The 18898-nt window shown below is 41.0% G+C and overlaps 4 protein-coding genes across 4 annotated transcripts; 2 read left to right on the top strand and 2 right to left on the bottom strand.

The window, feature by feature from the left end:
* The first annotated feature begins 348 nt into the window (after positions 1–348).
* Positions 349–3042, top strand: psmd9 (proteasome 26S subunit, non-ATPase 9). The gene is made up of 6 exons (XM_079269475.1): positions 349–495; positions 616–715; positions 1823–2040; positions 2169–2270; positions 2455–2543; positions 2812–3042. Exons 1-6 carry the CDS (start codon positions 370–372, stop codon positions 2837–2839), a joined length of 663 nt encoding a protein of 220 aa, XP_079125601.1. The 5' UTR covers positions 349–369; the 3' UTR covers positions 2840–3042.
* Positions 3043–3613: 571 nt separating this feature from the next.
* On the bottom strand, positions 3614–7220 carry gtf2h3 (general transcription factor IIH, polypeptide 3). The gene is made up of 13 exons (XM_079270238.1): positions 6984–7220; positions 6817–6896; positions 6607–6713; positions 5804–5946; positions 5524–5586; positions 5368–5397; positions 5155–5183; positions 4997–5071; positions 4841–4894; positions 4669–4737; positions 4444–4579; positions 4285–4321; positions 3614–4141 (listed from the first exon to the last, which is right to left on the bottom strand). Exons 1-13 carry the CDS (start codon positions 6991–6993, stop codon positions 4072–4074), a joined length of 903 nt encoding a protein of 300 aa, XP_079126364.1. The 5' UTR covers positions 6994–7220; the 3' UTR covers positions 3614–4071.
* Positions 7221–8227: 1007 nt separating this feature from the next.
* LOC306778500 (Rieske domain-containing protein-like) lies at positions 8228–9431 on the bottom strand. The gene is made up of 4 exons (XM_079270007.1): positions 9330–9431; positions 8973–9212; positions 8745–8779; positions 8228–8552 (listed from the first exon to the last, which is right to left on the bottom strand). Exons 2-4 carry the CDS (start codon positions 9184–9186, stop codon positions 8262–8264), a joined length of 540 nt encoding a protein of 179 aa, XP_079126133.1. The 5' UTR covers positions 9187–9212; positions 9330–9431; the 3' UTR covers positions 8228–8261.
* A 2381-nt stretch (positions 9432–11812) lies between these two features.
* LOC306779053 (kinesin-like protein KIF24) lies at positions 11813–18533 on the top strand (the record flags this gene model as incomplete). Its single annotated transcript, XM_079270789.1, has 15 exons — positions 11813–11900; positions 12054–12165; positions 12250–12529; positions 12630–12796; positions 13271–13433; positions 14036–14133; positions 14288–14503; positions 14748–14835; positions 15870–15991; positions 16164–16269; positions 16417–16488; positions 16629–16738; positions 17011–17160; positions 17962–18148; positions 18303–18533. Exons 2-15 carry the CDS (start codon positions 12107–12109, stop codon positions 18531–18533), a joined length of 2049 nt encoding a protein of 682 aa, XP_079126915.1. The 5' UTR covers positions 11813–11900; positions 12054–12106.
* Between the last annotated feature and the right edge of the window lie 365 nt (positions 18534–18898).

Raw genomic sequence — 18898 nt, 5'->3', positions numbered from 1 at the left:
TACCATGAAATGGCCCGTCAAGATAACAACCAATTTATTTATTATTAGTATCATTTTTTAAATTTCTTTTTAATTTAAAAAGTCGTCATGTTTGTCTGTGTTTTTTCCCTTCTGTGGGCCACAATGGAAACAAGTGTTTTTCGCTTTTTTGTGTCACCCTGTATTTTTTAATGTATTTATTTGTATTATTTGTATTTTTATATTTATACATGTATTTACATTGTTTTATACAAATAAATCAAATCAAATCAAAAAGACCAGCTGGGGGCAGTAAAGTGCGTACACTGACGTAAACCTTCCACAAAGAAGACCACGAAGAAGAACACCACCTATGACGTTGGAGGTTAGATCCCGGATGTACGTGCAACCATGAAGATGACGGGAGAAAACAGTGCTGGAAAGTCGGAAACAACAATGGATGATGTAAAAAACCTCGTTAAAACGAAAGATGAAATTGAAGAGCAGATAAAGGCTTATTACGACGTGTTGGAAGACGTAAGTCTGTTAGTGAGACGCACACGCAGCTCAAAGCTAACCCACGGATACAGCCATTAACTTAGTGTTAATGTAGTAAACATGGCTTTCTCTAACGTTCACGTTACTTCATGTTTACAGCAAGGGGTCGGAGTAGAAGGTGTGTTGGTGGACGGAGAGGGCTTCCCCCGAGCAGATGTTGATGTCTATCAGATCAGGACAGCGAGACACAGTATTTCATGTAAGCGGCGGCGTGGTGGTTGTTTCTGGTGTCTTCTCTGGTAGTCGGGGACCTCTGAGTAACGTTGTCTGTTGTTCAACATCCAGTTACCACATGTTCACCCTCTATGTGGCATTACTTTTTATTTTGGGGGGTAAAAAATATTTCACCACATTTTGGAAATGGACACAAGAACATGTTATGAGCGAGACGAAAATGATCAGGCAGTTAGGGTAGTTTGAGAGACAATGAGGTCAGGGGTCAGTCAGCAGAGTAATGTGTGTGTGTGTCACATCTGGAAAGACCCTGATGTTCTGGGTAAGCATTGTAGAAAGCATAGTGGCATGTTCTCCACCAGGATAGGCGTGGAACCTCCGCCACTTCATCTTCCTCTTCATCCACTGAGTCAGTGTCATTCAGCAGACAAATATTCTCCTATAAGGAAGCACACATTTGAATGTGTCATTTACCCGTCTTCATCTACTGACATGCAAACAAACAGACTCACACACACACACTCGTTACTCTGCTGAGTGACCCCTGACCTCCTAATTATCTGTCAAACGATCCTAACTGCCTGATCATGTTCCTTGCTCTCATATTATGTTGCTGTGTCCATTTCTGTAATTATCAATAGATAGTAAAGTAAAAACAACTATTGTCATAATTATCATCTCCACACTATAGCAGGGTATTGCCTGATCATAAGTGGTCTAGCTGCACAATGTTGGGCAAGAACAAAATAAGTCTCTAGACAATCAAACATACTTCTTTACAAACTAATGTGCATGCATACATGTTTTAAATAAAGATATTTAAATGTAGGTCCAAAAAGGTTATTTTTCCCACATAGTGCATATATGTGACACCAAAATGTAGTAGTTTACACGTTGAACGAAAACAATTAACGATTTTCAGATCATTTCGTCATCTAAATGTAAATGTTTATCAAGACACACTGTCAGAAGAATACATCATATGATGCCAGTACAACGACGGGCAAAATATTGGCAATTAATTAAGTTTGCACTGATACTGATATCACTTTTGGAGATGATACTTACAGTATACAATATAGTATGTCATTGTATCAATTTAAGATGTTCAAGGTACTGCTTTGTCTTTCAGGCCTGCAGAACGATCACAAGGCCATCATGGAGGAGATAGAAGAAGCCCTACACAGGCTGCATGCTCGGGAGAAGGCCAAGCGGGAACAGGATGGCGCTGGAGACCAGGAGGAGGTGACGGAGGAGGCGATGGAGCAGGCGATGGAGCAACAGGTCACTCTTCCCCCTCCCTTTGCACGGGTGGATGCTGTGACACAAGGCTCACCGGCCTGTGGGGCTGTGAGTGATGTGTGGAATACGCTTTTGTACCTGATAGTTGTTTCAGATGAACCATTATTTGAGACTTAATTGAAACGTACTTGTTTTTGTTCCAGAGACAATATTAAATGTGTCGTTTCTTTCATAAGGGCGTCCGGGTTGGTGATGAAGTCATCGAGTTCGGTTCTGTGAACACGGAGAACTTTCAGAACCTCCAGAATATTGCTTCTGTGGTTCAACACAGTGAAGGTGTAAGTTCCTGACATCATTTACACCTTTTGTTTTTCATACCTATCAGACCTGTTAGAATTAGAAGAAATATTCTGGAAATCACCTTTTATATCCATTTTGTTCACATTGCCCATTCATAGGTTACCTTTTCTAACACACACTTAATACCTGTGGCGTAAACTGCAATATCATGTCTTTGTACAGAAGCCATTGCGCGTCACAGTCATCCGGGACGGCCAGAAAGCTCAGATGAGCCTGACTCCACAGCGATGGTCAGGCAGAGGTCTGCTGGGGTGAGTACAGACACTATCCAAGTCATGTATATGGATTGGCACATATATGAGTCTAGTTGATACGCTGATATTGAGAAACAAAGAAAGCTGTGAAGCCCACAGGAGCAAAGCTGCTGAAAAGCTCCTAGTGAGCTGGGCAAATATGTCTCTCTTGCATATATATTTACTTTGACGAGCGGCAGTGATTTTCATCAGTGCACATCAGATGCATGATTGGCAGGTGTGACGTGGTTCACATCAGTCACTAGTCTGTTCTTGTTTTTTTCAGATGCAACATTGTTCCAATCCAGCAATGATCAACATGACATTATGCAGAATTTCAATCGTGAACCCCTTCCTCGTCTCATGTGACCCCTGGATGCTTTCAAACTGACTTTGTACACACTGCAGACATTTCTCACCCGTTTCATTTCTCTATATTTTGAACTGGTACTATTTTCTTTATAGAAGGGCAGACTTCAGAATGGTGTAGATGAAAATAAAGTGTCACAATACTTGCCATGCTGAGTTTATTGAATAACAGCTGAATAAGCAATGCTACATTCAACTACACTGATTCAAATCTTGTATCTTCTAACAATTAAATGTTTCTCTCAGGAGCATGCTTTCACTCAGCGAATGTTATTGCAATTCATCTTTATCTCGTGTGCGATTACCACCAGAGATACAAAGGCTTAATTTAGGATGTCATTACAAAGTGGACAGACACTGAAAATCAATGATTGGAGACTTTGTAAAAATATGAACGTTGCTACAATCATCAATAAAATCTTATTTTCAACTCTTGGATAAAACATCCATCTTGTTATGCAAGAGCAGCAAATCTTGGTAAGATGATGGATCATTACACCAAAAATAATTACCACTCTAATTCACATATCCTTACATGTTATTTAGTTTTGAGTAGTGAACTTGAAAGCATGTTCTTGGTTTAATACAGCTTTTCACTGAACTCATTCAGTCAAATGTTTCCACCTCAACACGTCATTTAGCTAAAAGACTGAATCTGCACAGCTATGTATGTTAGAAAGTCCACACTGGTGACAAAGGCAAACAAAAGGTGTGTGACAAACATTTCTAAGAACATGTTTTATTTTTTTATAAAATCAATTTAAAAAAAAGAAAGAAGCAATAACTCCATTTACATCAGGCTGAGTGAATTATCTTTACTAAACATAAACAGCTAAACTTCTGTTCCAGTTGTTTCTATCAATATGAACAAAACAATCACACAAATTGAGACTCATGAGAGAATGTTGAATACATACGTATTGTTGCACACGTTACATATCTGCATGTGCACTTATTGACGAAAACAATTTGTTTCTACAAAGAAGACATATTTGTCAGGTTGAGATGAACTTCAATCTCTTGACATGAGACAGGAACTATTATTTTGAGAGCAGCTAAGTAATCAGCCTACGTATGTGAAGTTTGTTACAAATATATACCGGTACACCAAACTAAATGGTACAATCTGCTCATCAAAAAAGGGAAACAAACTAAATTCACTACATTAGCGTAACAATCAGGAAGGCTGCTTGAGTTTCTTCTTTTTTGGCTTGACCATGTGTGGGAGTTGGATTTTGAAGGCAGTCCTAAAAAGACAAATATATTCGATCATGTTAGTGCAGACAAAGTGAAGATTAAATCACATTGTGTGGTTCCAGATGTACAGTATGTAAACAGTGTTCAGAGGAAAGAGGTTTAATATACAGTGTATATTATTTCAAAGACTTACTCGCAAGTTGTGCAGATGGGGCTGAAGTTGCAGAATACTTGAATGAGAGAAGACGGGACAAAGCGTCACCACAAAATCATACTGTAGCTGCAGCTTTTGCCAGTAATATAACGATTGAGGTTATGCATTTCTTTCTTTTGAACTGGGAATCGAGCTTACTTGACAGACAGACTGAGCACACATAACCGATCTCAATGAGGTTACGGTGGCAGAAACATGCAGCTCTGTAGTCCACGTGTGCAGGCGGTGGCAGCACCAGCTGTGAACGCTGATCAGAGTCCGGCAGGAACACCCACTGTCCATAAAACACCGTCGTCAACAACACAGCAGCCGATGAGCTGCAAGATACTCTCAGAAATGTGAACATCTGTATCGCACTCTCACCAAAAGGTATTGTGCCAGGGCAACTTTCTGTGGTATCTTGAGGTACAATCCTCCAGTTATATCGCAAGCCTACAAAACAAACATCGAAAAAGGTAAAAAATACAACATGGGTCCAGGTTGTCGTATGAAACTACAGTATTGTCAATGTCCTAACAAAGTCAAAAAAATATACCTGCTGAAGGAGACCTGAGTCCGAGTCCAACACACAGGCATCGATCAGGATGTTCTGTTTTAAAATACAAAACTAATTGATTTAGTATTTAAAAAATATCACAGTTATTCAAAAAGTAAACGGGACAGAAAACACGAGCAGGATCAGTGATTGTACCTGCTTTTGGGCAGCGAAAACGACATTCATGAAGTTCATGTACTGGCGGGGGCAGTCCTCGGCTGCTTTTATAACCTAACAGATGAAACACAGAGGCTGTGTTCAAAGTCACGCAATAAAACAAAAGCACTTGTGAAATTAGACCATTCAGAGCTTACCAATATTCTTGATTTTATCTCCTGTCCAGCTAAAAAAAAGAAAAGGCGGCATTAATAAGTATTGAATAGAATAGAATGTAAACTATCTTTATCCCTTTAAGGGGGAAATTTGTCTCTGCATTTGACCAATCCCTGTATATAGGGAGCAGTGGGCTGCCAATGACAGGGACCCATAAAGAGCATCATTAAGCTTATTAAAAAACATTTTACAACCTTCAAACTCCTTTGAGACCCTGTAAACATCTGAATATTAAAGGATTAAGGAATTTGCAAAGCACCTCCACCTCTCCGTCACCCACACTCATTGCTGTGTACAGAATGTCATAAATGATACAACTGTTCATAGTGTTGTTGTTATTTAAAGGATACAGCAGAGAGCTTTGGCAAGGGTTCCAGCCAACAAAGTATCCGTTGAATTTCCTCTCACTTCAGCTGTAATCACATAAGACGCATTGTACATTTTAAGGAGTCACCAATACTCCACACAGCTTCATTAAACACCTGAAAATGAAGCTAGAAATACAACACATGAACTGCAAAGACAGCTACCAAACGTTTGGGTATGTTGAGAAAGCCCATGTACTTAAATCTACTGTACTGTATGTATTTGATGTACATTTTACCCACACAGTAAAAGACTTGTACTTACTTTTTGACATTACCTTCCTGATCTCTTCAGCAATAAGGTTATTAGCGACTGACAGGAGTTCATACTTTCCATCCCCACTGGAGTATGCATCATCCCCACCGCTGTCCCCCGCTCTCCAGCTCTTACCGGGATACAGAAAGTGACTGAAACAAAGTAAGTTAGAGAGATGTACATAAAATACAAGTGACAGGAGCAAAGCATGACGTTCATCAAGACAGTCGGCCCTTCAATCCTAGAAAGGGACAGTGGCGGAAGAAGTACTCCGACCGTAGTAAGTAAAAGTACCAATACAGCGATGTAGAAATACTTCACTACGTAAGAAATAGTAAACAAGTAAAAGTGCTGCTTCTGCAGATAAATGGCCCATGAGTGATATGATTATGAATGACAGTCTTTGATTGTTAATGCATTCATTTGTCAGCAGTAGTTAGCTGTTGTAGCCGGTCGAGGTGGAGCTAGTTTTAACCGTTTTAAACACTGTTGGGTAGTGCAGACCTTAGTGGTCGAGCACCATTCAAAGGGGCCACAACATCAATCTGTGAGGGGATTTTTGGGGTAGGAAATAAGAAAAGAGCGTTTTGCTGCACAAGTGTGTTCATTTATGGACTTTGGGCCGGAATCTTTATTTTTTGTGAAATACTGAATACAAATTATAATTGACATGACACCATCCGAGAGGTTTAAAGATGAACTCTCTGGTGTGTGTTGCTAACAACTCGAGACCTCTGAAATGTGACAAGGGGCCCCAACTAGACACTGCTTTCTGTTTGTGTTCACCACAGGGAACTGCTCTATCAGGTTACCTGTCCTCACAGTGGCTGGCGATGACGGCCAGCTTGTTCGTCCTGCCCATGGCCAGGTGGGAGTTGCCCAAAACCATCACTGCATCCAGACACTGCGACAAGCTGAGCTGAGAGGAGACAAGAGGACAGGGGACGGTGTATTTAGCCGCAGCCACATTTAAAAAAACCTACAATCTGAAAACCATCCACAGAAAGACTTCACAGCACTACCTCTGTCTCACGTTGAGCTTGCTGCCCCCACCACACCGGGTTTACGTCCACAACGATGACCAGCAAATTGATTTCTTCCTCTGAGGAAATGTTGGAAACACTTTAACTGTTACAAAATTGTGAAATAACTTTATTATCTGCATCAGTCGGACTAAAGCGAGACATACCTGATGCCATCACGGCAAAGATACTTGAAACCAAGAGAGACCAAAAAGTGATAACTGTTGTTGTCCTGGAGCTTTATCTTCTGTTAGCGTCCACCTTTGATTCGAAAGTTTAAACACCATCCAAAAACGATGCACACTTCAAGGTCTGGCTAATCTGGCAATTTATTATTCAGTAAACACTGACACTTGTGAAAAATAAAGCCAGTTCCGTTGATAGTAGCCCGCTGCTGCTATGTTGTTCTTCTTCTACTGCTCTTATTGGTATCACGTGGTGCACTGCTGCCACCTAGTGGCCGTTGCGCTGTGGCGTAAATTCACATCCACGGTACACTCACACATTTGTTTTCACTCACTTAGCCTGAACTGATTAGAAACATTCAGATATCTTCTGTTAATACTTAATACAAAAATACTCAACTACAGGTAAAACGCATCCTGCATTCAAAATCTGAGGTAAGTAAATCAACAGAAGTATGATCAGCAAAATGTATTTTAAGTATGAAAAGTAAGTATTTGTGATGCAGACAAACAACCACTGTGATTGTGATATTCATCATTGATTGTAGTTACTAAAACAATGATGTGGAAGTAGCATTTTACTGTTGTAGTTGGTCAAGTTTGAGGTAATTTGGACAACTATGTACTGTTTGGTAGTTTCATATACCAATGCTTCATATTTTACAAGCTGATCTAATATTTTCGTCGTAAAATCAGCATCGTAATTATCTATAATTTTACACTTTTGTTGAACTGTGTTTAAAAGAACTTAGCTGTGTATATAATGACAAATGACACACTGGCATCATAATAAGTCTCATATCACTTATCGTGACAATGGAACATAAAAATAATCATCCTTTTTGTCTCCCAAAAATAAACAGTTTATTTTAACCATTTAATAATTAGAAACCACAATATTTGTTCAATGTCTTCAGTTGTGTTTTCTGATCTTGCTAAAACAAACAGTGTTCATCAGAGCAAGAGCACAGTAACAGTAAACAGCACAAAACTCTAAGGATGTCCAATTGAAGCACAAAAATCAGCACTGAAATGATACACACCCTGCAACTGCAGATATATATGTAGAATATATATATATATATATATATATATATCTTACTACAGGGATTCATACATTATACATCATAGATTGACTCATATAAACCTTACAGGCTTATTGGCTCACACACTTGGTCACAGTTTTTTGAAAATTATTATTGTGACAAACGGATTCTGAAGGGGTTTGATATGCTTTCCAATAAAATACAACAAAACTTCTTATTTCTTGGCCATGGGTTTTGGCTGGGTCTTCAGCAAGTCAGTCCTATATCTCTCAGTCTGGTAGACGTCTGACTCTATGGCCTCACTAGAGTCGTTCAGTGTTACGTATACATTCCCGTTGACCTCAGTGAGCTTGTGAATCCTCTGTTTGACACCCTTGGAGCGCCAGTGTGTTCTCAGGGGTTTGGCTGTAGGATCATCCACAGCTTGGTAAAGCCCTTCCCCTTCTGCTAGTGTGATCTTGTACTTGTGCCACGGACAGACGATACACAGCCGCCCATTAAACTCCTGATGTTGGCACAGCATGAAGGTGATAAGAGAGATAAGACTGAAGCAGCGATAGAGGAAGTCTTATGAGAAAACTTTTAAAATATATATTTTTATACACAGGAAAGATTGAACAAGGCCATTGCAACAAACTGACACAAAATATTATAAGCATTAAATGGCTACTTTACTGCAATTTAAAAAAAAACTTACCTCAATGTCTCCATACTGTAATGCACCACCTGAATCTGTCAGTGGAAAAACAAGTGTCCTTATAGGCCTCAGTGTGATGAGCCATTGCAGAAAGTAAATTCCACACTTGAAAATATAATACGACAATAAATGTCATCATCAATGTTTCAACAGGACAACTAAAGGTGAGGACATGCTGTACAATTATAGCTTCCTGCATATGTCAACACCAACAGAAACAGAGCTTACGGTAGCAGCGTGTGTCCATTGCATGAAGCTGCCCCTGGTGGTGCAGAACCAGTATATCTCTGCATCCATTCACCATCTTGGTCACGCGCCCGGCCTTGACAATGTCCTCCTTCATCCCGATGAAGTGGGAGGCAGGTGGAGGTGAGGAGGAGGAAGAGGGAGGGGGAGGGGAGGAAGAAGAGGAATTCTGAGAAGTTTCTTCCTCAGAAGACATGTTGATCACTTCTCACAGCAGGTTTCCTGGTATGAATAAGAATATAATTCAAAATTAATTTTTGTTGTGAGGACATGATTATTAATAGCAACATAGATAGTAATGAATGTTGTTTTCATGCAAACCTATTTGACTTAATTCACCTGCAATGCAATTCACATGAAAAGAACAAGGCACAGGTTTTGTGTTTGTCCAAATAATATCTCTGTCACTGAAACGGGTTAAGATGCTGACCTGTGAATCCCAATCTGTAATACACTGATGAATAGAAAATACAGAATGTGGCTGAAAGGTGTTCCAGATGAACATCTGCTTCTTTCATTTCCTCTACTTTTATTTTGGAGATGAGATGCTGCATGAATAAAAAGTTAAGAAGGAGGGGAGGAAAGAAACACACCGTTTTAGGTGCACCAATATATTGCTTAAAGGTAGTAATTTACAAACAGCAACCCTTCATTTATCAGAAACAAATGTGAGTTGGTGATTGAGATACAAACAAAAGAGGGAGGGGGGGGGGGGGAGAAATATAAATGCCAAGAAACGTTTTATTCATCAGAATTTGTTTCATATTGCGGTCTACGAACTTTTTCACGATAGCGATATTCCAGATTATCTGTGGCGCACTCTGTTTCTCCTGGGATAGACTGGTTTAAAGCGCCTGCAACCTGCAACCTGCCATCTCTATCTTCCTCCCCAGTCCAAATGTTTCTTTACATTGAAAGCTTGTATTTTCGAAGAATTCGGAAAGTAATCAATAAGCAATGCACGAGTAGTTTCCTCTTTAATGCGGCTTCTTACGTGTTAATAATTATGTATCCATTCATGTCCTAGTGCTGTATCTGCATTAAATATAACATGTTTATTTGGACATGTATCAAATTTAAAAAATGCAAACCAAACGTCGTCTGCGTTTCAAAGTGAGCCATGTGTCAGAGCAGTCTAGTTTGAGGAAGAGCCAATGTTGTGTGTTACGTCCAATGTTGTCCGCAGTGAAACAAGGTCTGATGAACGAGATTCCAAGGCGTCCTTCCCCTTTATGACTCGACATTGTTTAACTAAATCGCCATCTGAGAGTTTGCCAAGAATGCACAAGGTATGAATGCATTTGCTGGTGAGGTATAGGCTGTAATATACAGTTAAAGTAGGCCTATAAAGTTGACCAATATACTATATAGGGTTATCGCAGAGACCTGGGACCCATGAGGGTAAATTATGAAGATAATACAACAAATAAAACTGTTATTGTACTGTTATTACTATTTACGTGACATCTATCTGTCTATGCAGATTGTTTTTATCTTTATTTTTCTTAGGGGAAACCAATTTGTCAGCTTAAAATGTATTGTAATGTACAGAGCATGGGTGTAGCCATGTTGTCTATACGATGCTCTATATGCAATACTTTAGCTAAATAATGTGCGAAATAGCTTATAAATATAAACTATAAATAGCTTAATAACAATAATAATCCATGTGTTTTATCATTAATGAGCCCATAAAATATATGTCTATTAGTAGTGCATTACTCTCCATGCAGTCTGTTGTAAAGCCAGTGGGGCAAATATACCAATGGTTTAGTCTGAGAAGGCTTTTTGTCTTAGCAGGGTTGTTGGTGGGCATTAAGCCCTCTAAGGGATTATATCTCTTTCATGCTGAAGTGAGCGTAATTTGACCGGCTGTCCTTCTGAAACCAGATATATTATCGCAACCTAACTTCTGCCACTGAGTCTGCCAATCAAGACCTGTCTGTGCAGCTTGAAAAGAAAGCGCCGTCCTCACACCGTTTTCATCGCTATGGAGACCTACTTTGTGTACGGAAATAGTGATACTACTCACGCTACTAACTTTGTGGAACATTAATGCATGTTGTCAGTTCCTGCTTGTTCAGATAAACCGTCGTGTTCACTCATTTGTCAAAAGTTGCTTAAGAGTCTGGAGTGATTAAGGTACGTTTTCTATTTTTTCTTGGCATTTGGAGAAACTCATCAGCTTTACAGTTTGTCATTTCATACATAAAACTATTTGTGAAGCACAAGCACTTCATCATCTAATGATGTAGAATGTTCATTTTTATTTGACAATAATTTCCTTTATTTTGAGGTGTCGGTTTGTTGTTTGTAACAACAGACCATCTCTGCTATGGACAGATCAACAACCCACTATCCCTTTACTTCATACTCTCTGGCTAAGCTGGTCTTAAGTGTAAATTAATACTGCTCTGCGGGTCGTCTTCTTGTAATTTAATTTGCAGAATGAACAGTCGCTGACACTCAAATCCCAACAGGTGTTTGCTGTAAGGACTGTGGCACACCCCGGAGGAAATGTAGACCTCAGGGAGGGGGATGATTTGGCGCAGTGTACTGTTTCATAATATGCATGCATATGAAGAAGGCCTCATTCAAGTGACATAGGGCAGGACTGCTGCCAGCCAATCGCCTGTAGTCTAGGAAGCAACAGTTGCATGTGTCTGCTATATTTACCATATTTGCTAAGACACATAAATGTGTCACATGGTTGCACTGTGCTGCCATGGCTTCATCCAGACAAAGTGTCAAATGTCAGCATCATACCAGTGTTGTGCGCTTTGCTTGACACAACAACTGTGCGGCGTGGTAGTAATGCCACTGTGACCGACCAGACCATTGGCCTTCAGTCTGTGACAGGAATCACTGAGGAAGAGAAAACAGCAAGGCACTTGGAAAAAGCAGTGTATGGTGCTTGTGTAGCTGCGATTCAAATTTGTAGTTGTCGTGAGTTTATTTCTGTTTGTTTAAACTGTTGTCGTAGCCTGCAGTCATTTCTTGCACGCCTTTGCTTTGTGTGATTAACCGACGAAGAGACTAAAGCAACATGTCTGCCACTGCCAGGGTATAAGCGGAGAGAAGTAAAAGAAAAAGAGAGAGAAAAGGAAGGTGAGGAAATGCCACTTTGCCTTTATGAGTGTCTGAGGGCTGTCGGGCTACAGAGTCACTATGCCAGGTAAGCTCACTCACATCACATCCAAACTCACAATTGTCCTGTTCCCTCCTCAGACCATCTTTCTTCCTGTTTCCTGTCCTTCAGGTTTACCTCGTTCGGTGTTCATCGTGCAGCCCACCTTTCGGTGCTGACCATGGAGGACTATCCCATCCTGGGAATCCGCTCTATGGAGGACAGGACTCGGCTCTTCCATCTGGTCAAAATGGTGAAAACTCTTGACCTTGAATATGAGGATGATGATGCAGATTACGATGCTGATGGTGGTGATGAAGGCTACCCTGGAGCAGATAGTAGCTTTACTTATGATGGTTGTGTAGATCCTGACGACAATGTATGCGATGATGACGATGAGAAGGGTGCTGCTGTGAGTAAGCTAAATGCAACAAGTTTTTCCAAACCGTCACACGTTCGCAGGCGGCTTGATTTCAGTTGTGAAACCATGGATCATCTATTTTCTTGTCCAGAAGATACTGTTCATGTCTGCACAAGTCATAAAAGAAATAATGTGGCAGGCCAGGGCAAAGGATCAGCCATACCTGTGCAGCTTGACACTGGAAGTGGCTGCAAAGGGAAGAACAACCACAGGCCAGATTTCCATAGTAGGTTTAGCAACAAACCAGTTGGGCACAAAGTGAGAAAAGGATTCTCTTGGAAGGAAAAACTCGACACCGAAATGAGCAGTAACATGGCTACTGAACACACGGTTAAGCCAACACCTGTTTATGAATCAAAGAGAACAGCTGGCTACAACTATGGACTACCACTGAGTTCCCCTCCTGCTCCAAACAAAAAGTAAGTGGCAGTGGTTTGTGTTGTCTTCACGGGTAACTCCCTACTTGCAAATTTGCATCTTAGTGAAGACACAGTATGTTCAATACATTTATTGAACACATGAAAGACATACAGAAAGTAATATAAAGTATCCAAAATGGCTACAACACTTAGGTAAAGGTTTCCTATGCCTGCACAATGTCTTTGTCAAATAGGAAATTGCATTCTTTATGTGGTTGTGTCTCTTCTTTTGCATATGAACATTGTTTCCTTTGCACATGATCATCCTGACTTTAATTGTCTGTATTGGGGTGTGTGCGTGTGTGTGTTGCAGGCAACTAGGAGGGCAACGGATCAGTGTGTGTCTGAGGAAAAGACCTCTGACACACAAAGAGTGCAGGAGAGGAGAGGCAGATGTTGTAACAACTCCGAGTGGAGAGTGTGTGATTGTCCATGAAAATAAAGAGGCTGTGGATCTCTCACAGTACAAACTACAGGTAGATATAACGTCTAGAGAGGAGACAGTGACAGATCAATGTTTTTTCTGAAACGGTGTTGTATCAATACGGTTGGTACAACTAAATATAGAAGTGTCTCCAAATAAACACACATTATCATCAAACTATGATGACGTGAGAGTGGCAATCCTTAAGATTTCCATCCTGGTTAACTTAGAATTTCCATTTGAGTAGAAACAAGGGATTTGTGCTCAGTTTAGCAGTATGGAGTCTTTTTGTTGATCCATGATGTTTTCAGAATTGTGTGCATATTTCCATTTTTTGTGTGTCTACAATGTATAAAAACTGTGAAACAGCATTTTCCCCCGCAGGAATGTTACCCGAGACACTTAGTTGGTAATACTGCAAATATGTAAATATTGCAATACTTGCATTAGTGGGCCATAGGCTCTATCACCTTTGTGTCATCTACTTCGATTGTGACTTAACAGACATTCATTTCAATGAAAATCTGAGCTTGCCACTTTAAGTAATGTTTTTCACAATTAAATACTGGAATTGTGTATAAGGTCACCTTGTCAGATCATCGTGCTGTTGTTTTGTTTATTTATTGCCTTGCCACTTCTCTTCTGTCCCTGCAGCACAAGTTCTACTTTGACCAGGTTTTTGGGGCGGAGAGCTCCAACGAGGATGTGTATCGAAGAACAGCATATCCTCTGGTACTGCACATGCTCAATGGGTAGGTTAGCATTGACCTACCACCCTTTATTTTCAAATGCACTGAAGTCCAAATGAGTCAATTGTGGGGCTTAGTGTACATGCTTTTTTGGCTTTGTGTTTCTACGAATCTGTGCTCTCTAGCTATCTTTATTTGTTTTGTGTGTTTTCCGTAGAGGTAAGGCCACCTGCTTTGCATATGGCCAGACAGGTGCAGGGAAGACTCACACCATGTTGGGTTCTCCTGTGAGACCAGGGTTGTACGCACTGGCAGTCCGGGACATCTTTGCTTACCTCTCCACCGCTCATATGCACTCACCCTTGCTGGTGTATGTCAGTTTCTTTGAAATCTACTGTGGTCAGCTGTATGACCTGTTGGATCACAGAAAAAGGTGTGTGTTTGTGCTAAAAGAGTTTAAGAATGTTTGAGGTGGAGTTGCTTTTCAAAATAGATGAAAAGATAACCGGATAGTAATTGATCAAAAACAGATGTGTCAGTTTTCCCACAGACATGATACATTTTTGATAACATCATCATCAAAGTAAACCTCTTCTTATTACTTGGATGTATGAGAAACCTTGATTTTCTGCTTTTTTGATTTCTTCTCTCTCTATTTTTATTTCTTCCTTCATTAGGTTGTTTCCCAGGGAGGATGGACAAAAGGTGGTTCACATTGTTGGGCTGCGTGACATCAGAGTGGACTCAGTCAGCTCACTGTTGGAGGTTTCCCCCTTTCTTTACCAATATCCTCTTGTCCATGCTATGTAGTTAAGAGCTGGATTAGGAGACTATGAATCGTTGTGTTTTTGTTAGCTTAGACCAGTGGTTCTCAAATGGGGGTACGTGTACCCCTGGGGGTACGTGAAGGCACTCCAGGGGGTACGTGAGATTTTAAAAATATGTATTTCAAATTCGCATCCATTCAAAAATCCTTGAAAAATAGTTATTTATTAAATATTCAATAAAATACAAGTGTAAGTTCATAAACTCAATTTTATATTCAGTCGGCTTAATTTCATTATCCTAAACCATGCAATCTTCAGTGTTGACAGTTTAATAAATCAGACACTGATGATCTTTTTTTCAACCAAAAATGCTATGCGCTGGTTAGGGGCTACTTGGCTGAAAACATATTTCACAGGGTACATCACTGAAAAAAGGTTGAGAACCACTGGCTTAGACTGAGCCCTTCATATATAGGGAGCAGGACCTCTTCCCGGAGTCCGCCATGTAGCACTGCCATGTTCCTGCAGTAGCCCAGAATAGACAAACACAACACTGGCTAGAGAGATGCTTTCGTGTTTTTACATTACCTGAAGGCCACCGTAGTTCTTGTGACATGCTTGTAAAAACAGCAGTAACATGAGTCGCAGAGTGCAAAACAGTGGTACTTCTAGCTGCCCTGTAACTTCTGTTGCAGGTGTTATAATTGTAAGGATGGCCTCTGAGTGAGTCTAAAGCCTTTTGAAGATTTTGCACTCGGTGGCTCATATCACCGCGGTCTTGGAAAGAAGGGAGTGAGCAGAGGGGTATTCACTTGGTTGCATTCTGCAACCACGCAGCTAGATGCCAACAAATCCGACACACTGTGCCTTTAAATCTATATTTGTTGTCACAAGAAACACTTGATTGCATACTTTTAGGTACTTAGAAGTTTTCTTCTGTTGTATTTCCCTAAATATTTCTATGATTTCTTCATTGAACAGTCTCTCTCTTTCCCATGTCTCCCTTCCACATTCTTCATTGCCCTTATAAAGGTGATTTCACAGGGCACAGAAGAACGCACACAAGGAATGAGTGGCGTGAATCCCCTCTCCTCTCGTTCCCATGCCTTGCTTCAGATTCAGCTAAGAGATACAAACCAGCAGATTGCTGGTAGGTGAGTGACTACATGTGTTTTATTCTATTGTCGGCTTATTATGGTTTACAAACTTTCTGACGGGTTTTCTTTTCTACTCAAAGCACTACTATGGCTATTGTATAGTAGATTGGGTAAGCCCAGTAGTATTAGTGTAAAATGAATGAACTAAGAAAGGTGTTTGTGCCTGTAGAATGTGGTTTGTGGACCTAGCAGGAAGTGAGAGGGCATCAGATACCAAAGAACCAGACAGGCAGAGTCGTATGGAGGGAGCTGAGATCAACCAGAGTCTGTTGGCTGTAAGCTACACACACACACACACACACACACACACATACACACACACACATACAGACACTCAGAGATCACACATAGAGTCAAATATATTGAAGAAGGTATTAAAGGATTTTATATATTTTCTCATTTGTAAGTTTGTTTTTCCTTAGCTCAAAGAATGTATCCGGTCCCTTGATCAAGAGCAGTCCCACACACCTTTCAGACAAAGCAAACTTACTCAGGTACTAAGACTTTTGCCACTGGCTGATTTTCAGTGGTTCTGTTGTGAGTGTGTATTGGTGATACGATGTGTATTTGATGTTTTTGCCCAGTTTGATCAATAAACTCTCCTGTGTTTTGGACGACATTGCCTCCTTTCTAGGTTTTGAAAGACTCGTTTGTTGGAGACTCAATGACATGCATGATTGCCAACATTTCACCTGGTCACTTGGCAACTGAGCACACACTAAATACACTGAGATACGCCGACCGGTAAGTGTATACAATTAGTGTGCATGGGGTATTTGTTGCTGGAAAATCTTTGTTGTTTTTCTTAGAGCCCTAATGGATTTCATTCATCATACTTTAAATCGTGGAAACTTAAAATAGTAGAATATTTTTAATACAAAGTTTCTGTTTTCATCTTGATGCCATTGTTTACAACTTATCCAGTCCTTTTTTTGAAATAATTTTGATAGTGTCAGGGACTGAAGAGACAATCATCAGTGACTGCTGTTTGAGATTTTATTCTTGATTTTTCATAGGGTGAAGGAGTTGAGGGGAGAAATAGGCCTGAGAAGAGGAAGAAGGGGCAAGACGATACACTCCCCCAAATGTAACCTGTCCAACAGCAGCAGCAGCAGCGGAGGCAACATTGTTAGCACCAGAGGGAAAAGTCCCCCTAAAAAGCCAAAGTTAGGGCGACAAAGAGAGGATTTTAGCCTCACCACACCTACCACGAGATTGACCGCGGGGGGTTCAATTCTCTGCTCCACACCCAAAAACAGCAGGTGGGGAGAGGAAACAAGTCCAAGCACAAGAAAGGGGATTGGACTTGAACACATTACACCAGTCAGAGGTTTGCTGGGAATAGGTGATGCTAGGAAGAGAGCAGGTGGGAGGGAAGGTAGAAGAAGAGAAAGGTATGAAGTAACTGGCTGTCTAGGCCACTCAGATGGTGAAAAACAGGTCATTGCAGGGCTGGTCTTGGGACAAGCAACAGACGAGCAGATTCTCTTGAGGAAGGTACAGAAGGAATCTGGATTCAACCACAGAGAAAAAGATAATCAGCAAAGCACTTTGAAAGGGGAAAGAAAGGAGGAAAGAAGATGGATAGAACAGGGAAGACAAGTGGAAAGTAGAGACACAAGTAGTGAAGTAGAAAGGCTAAGAGAAAGAGGTATACAAAAAGGTAATGAAAGGAATACGGAGAGGGAGAGGCATCTGAGACAGTATCACCAGCAACTGCAGCAGTTTATACCCTCATCAGCTTCTTCATCTGTCCATCTCTTCTCACCCTCTACTTTTTCTTCTTCTAATCAGGCCTCTCTATCTTCTTCTGTCGCTCCATCTTCCTGTTCTTCTCTCCAGCACTCTTCCCGCTTCTCAGTTTCTGACCGAATGTATCCGGGTTTGGAGGACGTTTTAGATGCATACAGAGCTAGGGTTGAGGTTAGGGCCGATTGTAACACTAAAAAGTCTTCTTTCTTCCCCAGTGGAGAGATTTGCTTACAAACTGAAACATCCCCAAGCCACAGTAAAAATAAGGATGAGGTTGGTCACGTTGGCTCAGGTGGTGTTGGTGAAAAGCGGAGGTTATCTAGGAAAGGAACTGAGGCAATATTTGGACAAGACAGGGGTAAACACGAGAAGAGGTCACAGAAGGAAACAGGTGAAGGAGAGGTAAGGGTAAGAGGGGAAGAGTGGAGGCCAGTTGGGATGGAAGGAAGAAGAGAGAGGAGGTGGGCTCCAACATTAGAGACAGAGCGGGCAAACAGGATGACAGGTGCAATGCCAGCTGATGTTGAGGCCTTAGTGGTGTACAACTGTGACTCAGAAGAGAGGAGAGAAGTGGGTGGGGAAGAAACAGATCCCTCAGTTGTCCCAGCTGATGGAGTGTGGAGTACTGAGGAGCGAGAAGGAGCGGATGGCTACGGTTTACCGTCCACCCACAGCAGCATTGACAGCAAGAGCCTCTTTAACCACCTTCCAGCTGAGTCATCCCATCAACGAGCTCCAGCAGAACGACCCCTCTCCCCAGCCTGTGAACATACCAACTCACTCCTGACCCCTAATAAACTCAGTGATCTCTCTCTTAAGTTTAATCATACCCGATGCCCCTCAAACATCACACCTCTGCCATTGCAAATTGCTCAACATGGAGTGCCATCAAGCAGCTATAGAGAGAAGCAACAACGGTTTGCAGCTCACGCCAATAGAACAGACTTTTCAAATTCTCAATCGGCCACATTACCGCTCACTTCTCCCATCACACGGAGTTGTTGTAAAATTTCCGCTGTGCCCCTTAACATATTATCTGAAAGTCCAGCTTACACAATGATACACATCCACCAAGAGGTCAAAGCCAAAAGGTCTGTTTTACCTCAAGAAGTGACTGCAGATTCTCTCAGTTACACCATTGACCCCATTAGC

This window comes from Melanostigma gelatinosum (assembly GCF_949748355.1).
Source record: "Melanostigma gelatinosum genome assembly, chromosome: 6".
Taxonomy (NCBI): domain Eukaryota; kingdom Metazoa; phylum Chordata; class Actinopteri; order Perciformes; family Zoarcidae; genus Melanostigma; species Melanostigma gelatinosum.
Note: the sequence above shows the minus strand (reverse complement) of the source record. Positions and strands in the feature narration are given on the sequence as shown.

Coding starts and splice junctions, on each gene's coding strand:
- psmd9 (XM_079269475.1), top strand. CDS start 370: ATGAAGATGACGGGAGAAAACAGTGCTGGAAAGTCGGAAACAACAATG. Junction 2,041..2,168: donor GCTCACCGGCCTGTGGGGCT/GTGAGTGATGTG, acceptor TTCTTTCATAAG/GGCGTCCGGGTTGGTGATGA. Junction 2,271..2,454: donor TGGTTCAACACAGTGAAGGT/GTAAGTTCCTGA, acceptor GTCTTTGTACAG/AAGCCATTGCGCGTCACAGT.
- LOC306778500 (XM_079270007.1), bottom strand. CDS start 9,186: ATGTCTTCTGAGGAAGAAACTTCTCAGAATTCCTCTTCTTCCTCCCCT. Junction 8,780..8,972: donor AATGGACACACGCTGCTACC/GTAAGCTCTGTT, acceptor TTCCACTGACAG/ATTCAGGTGGTGCATTACAG. Junction 8,553..8,744: donor TACAGTATGGAGACATTGAG/GTAAGTTTTTTT, acceptor TGCCAACATCAG/GAGTTTAATGGGCGGCTGTG.
- gtf2h3 (XM_079270238.1), bottom strand. Junction 5,184..5,367: donor GGTCTCAAAGGAGTTTGAAG/GTTGTAAAATGT, acceptor TCTTTTTTTTAG/CTGGACAGGAGATAAAATCA. Junction 4,142..4,284: donor CCCATCTGCACAACTTGCGA/GTAAGTCTTTGA, acceptor TTGTCTTTTTAG/GACTGCCTTCAAAATCCAAC.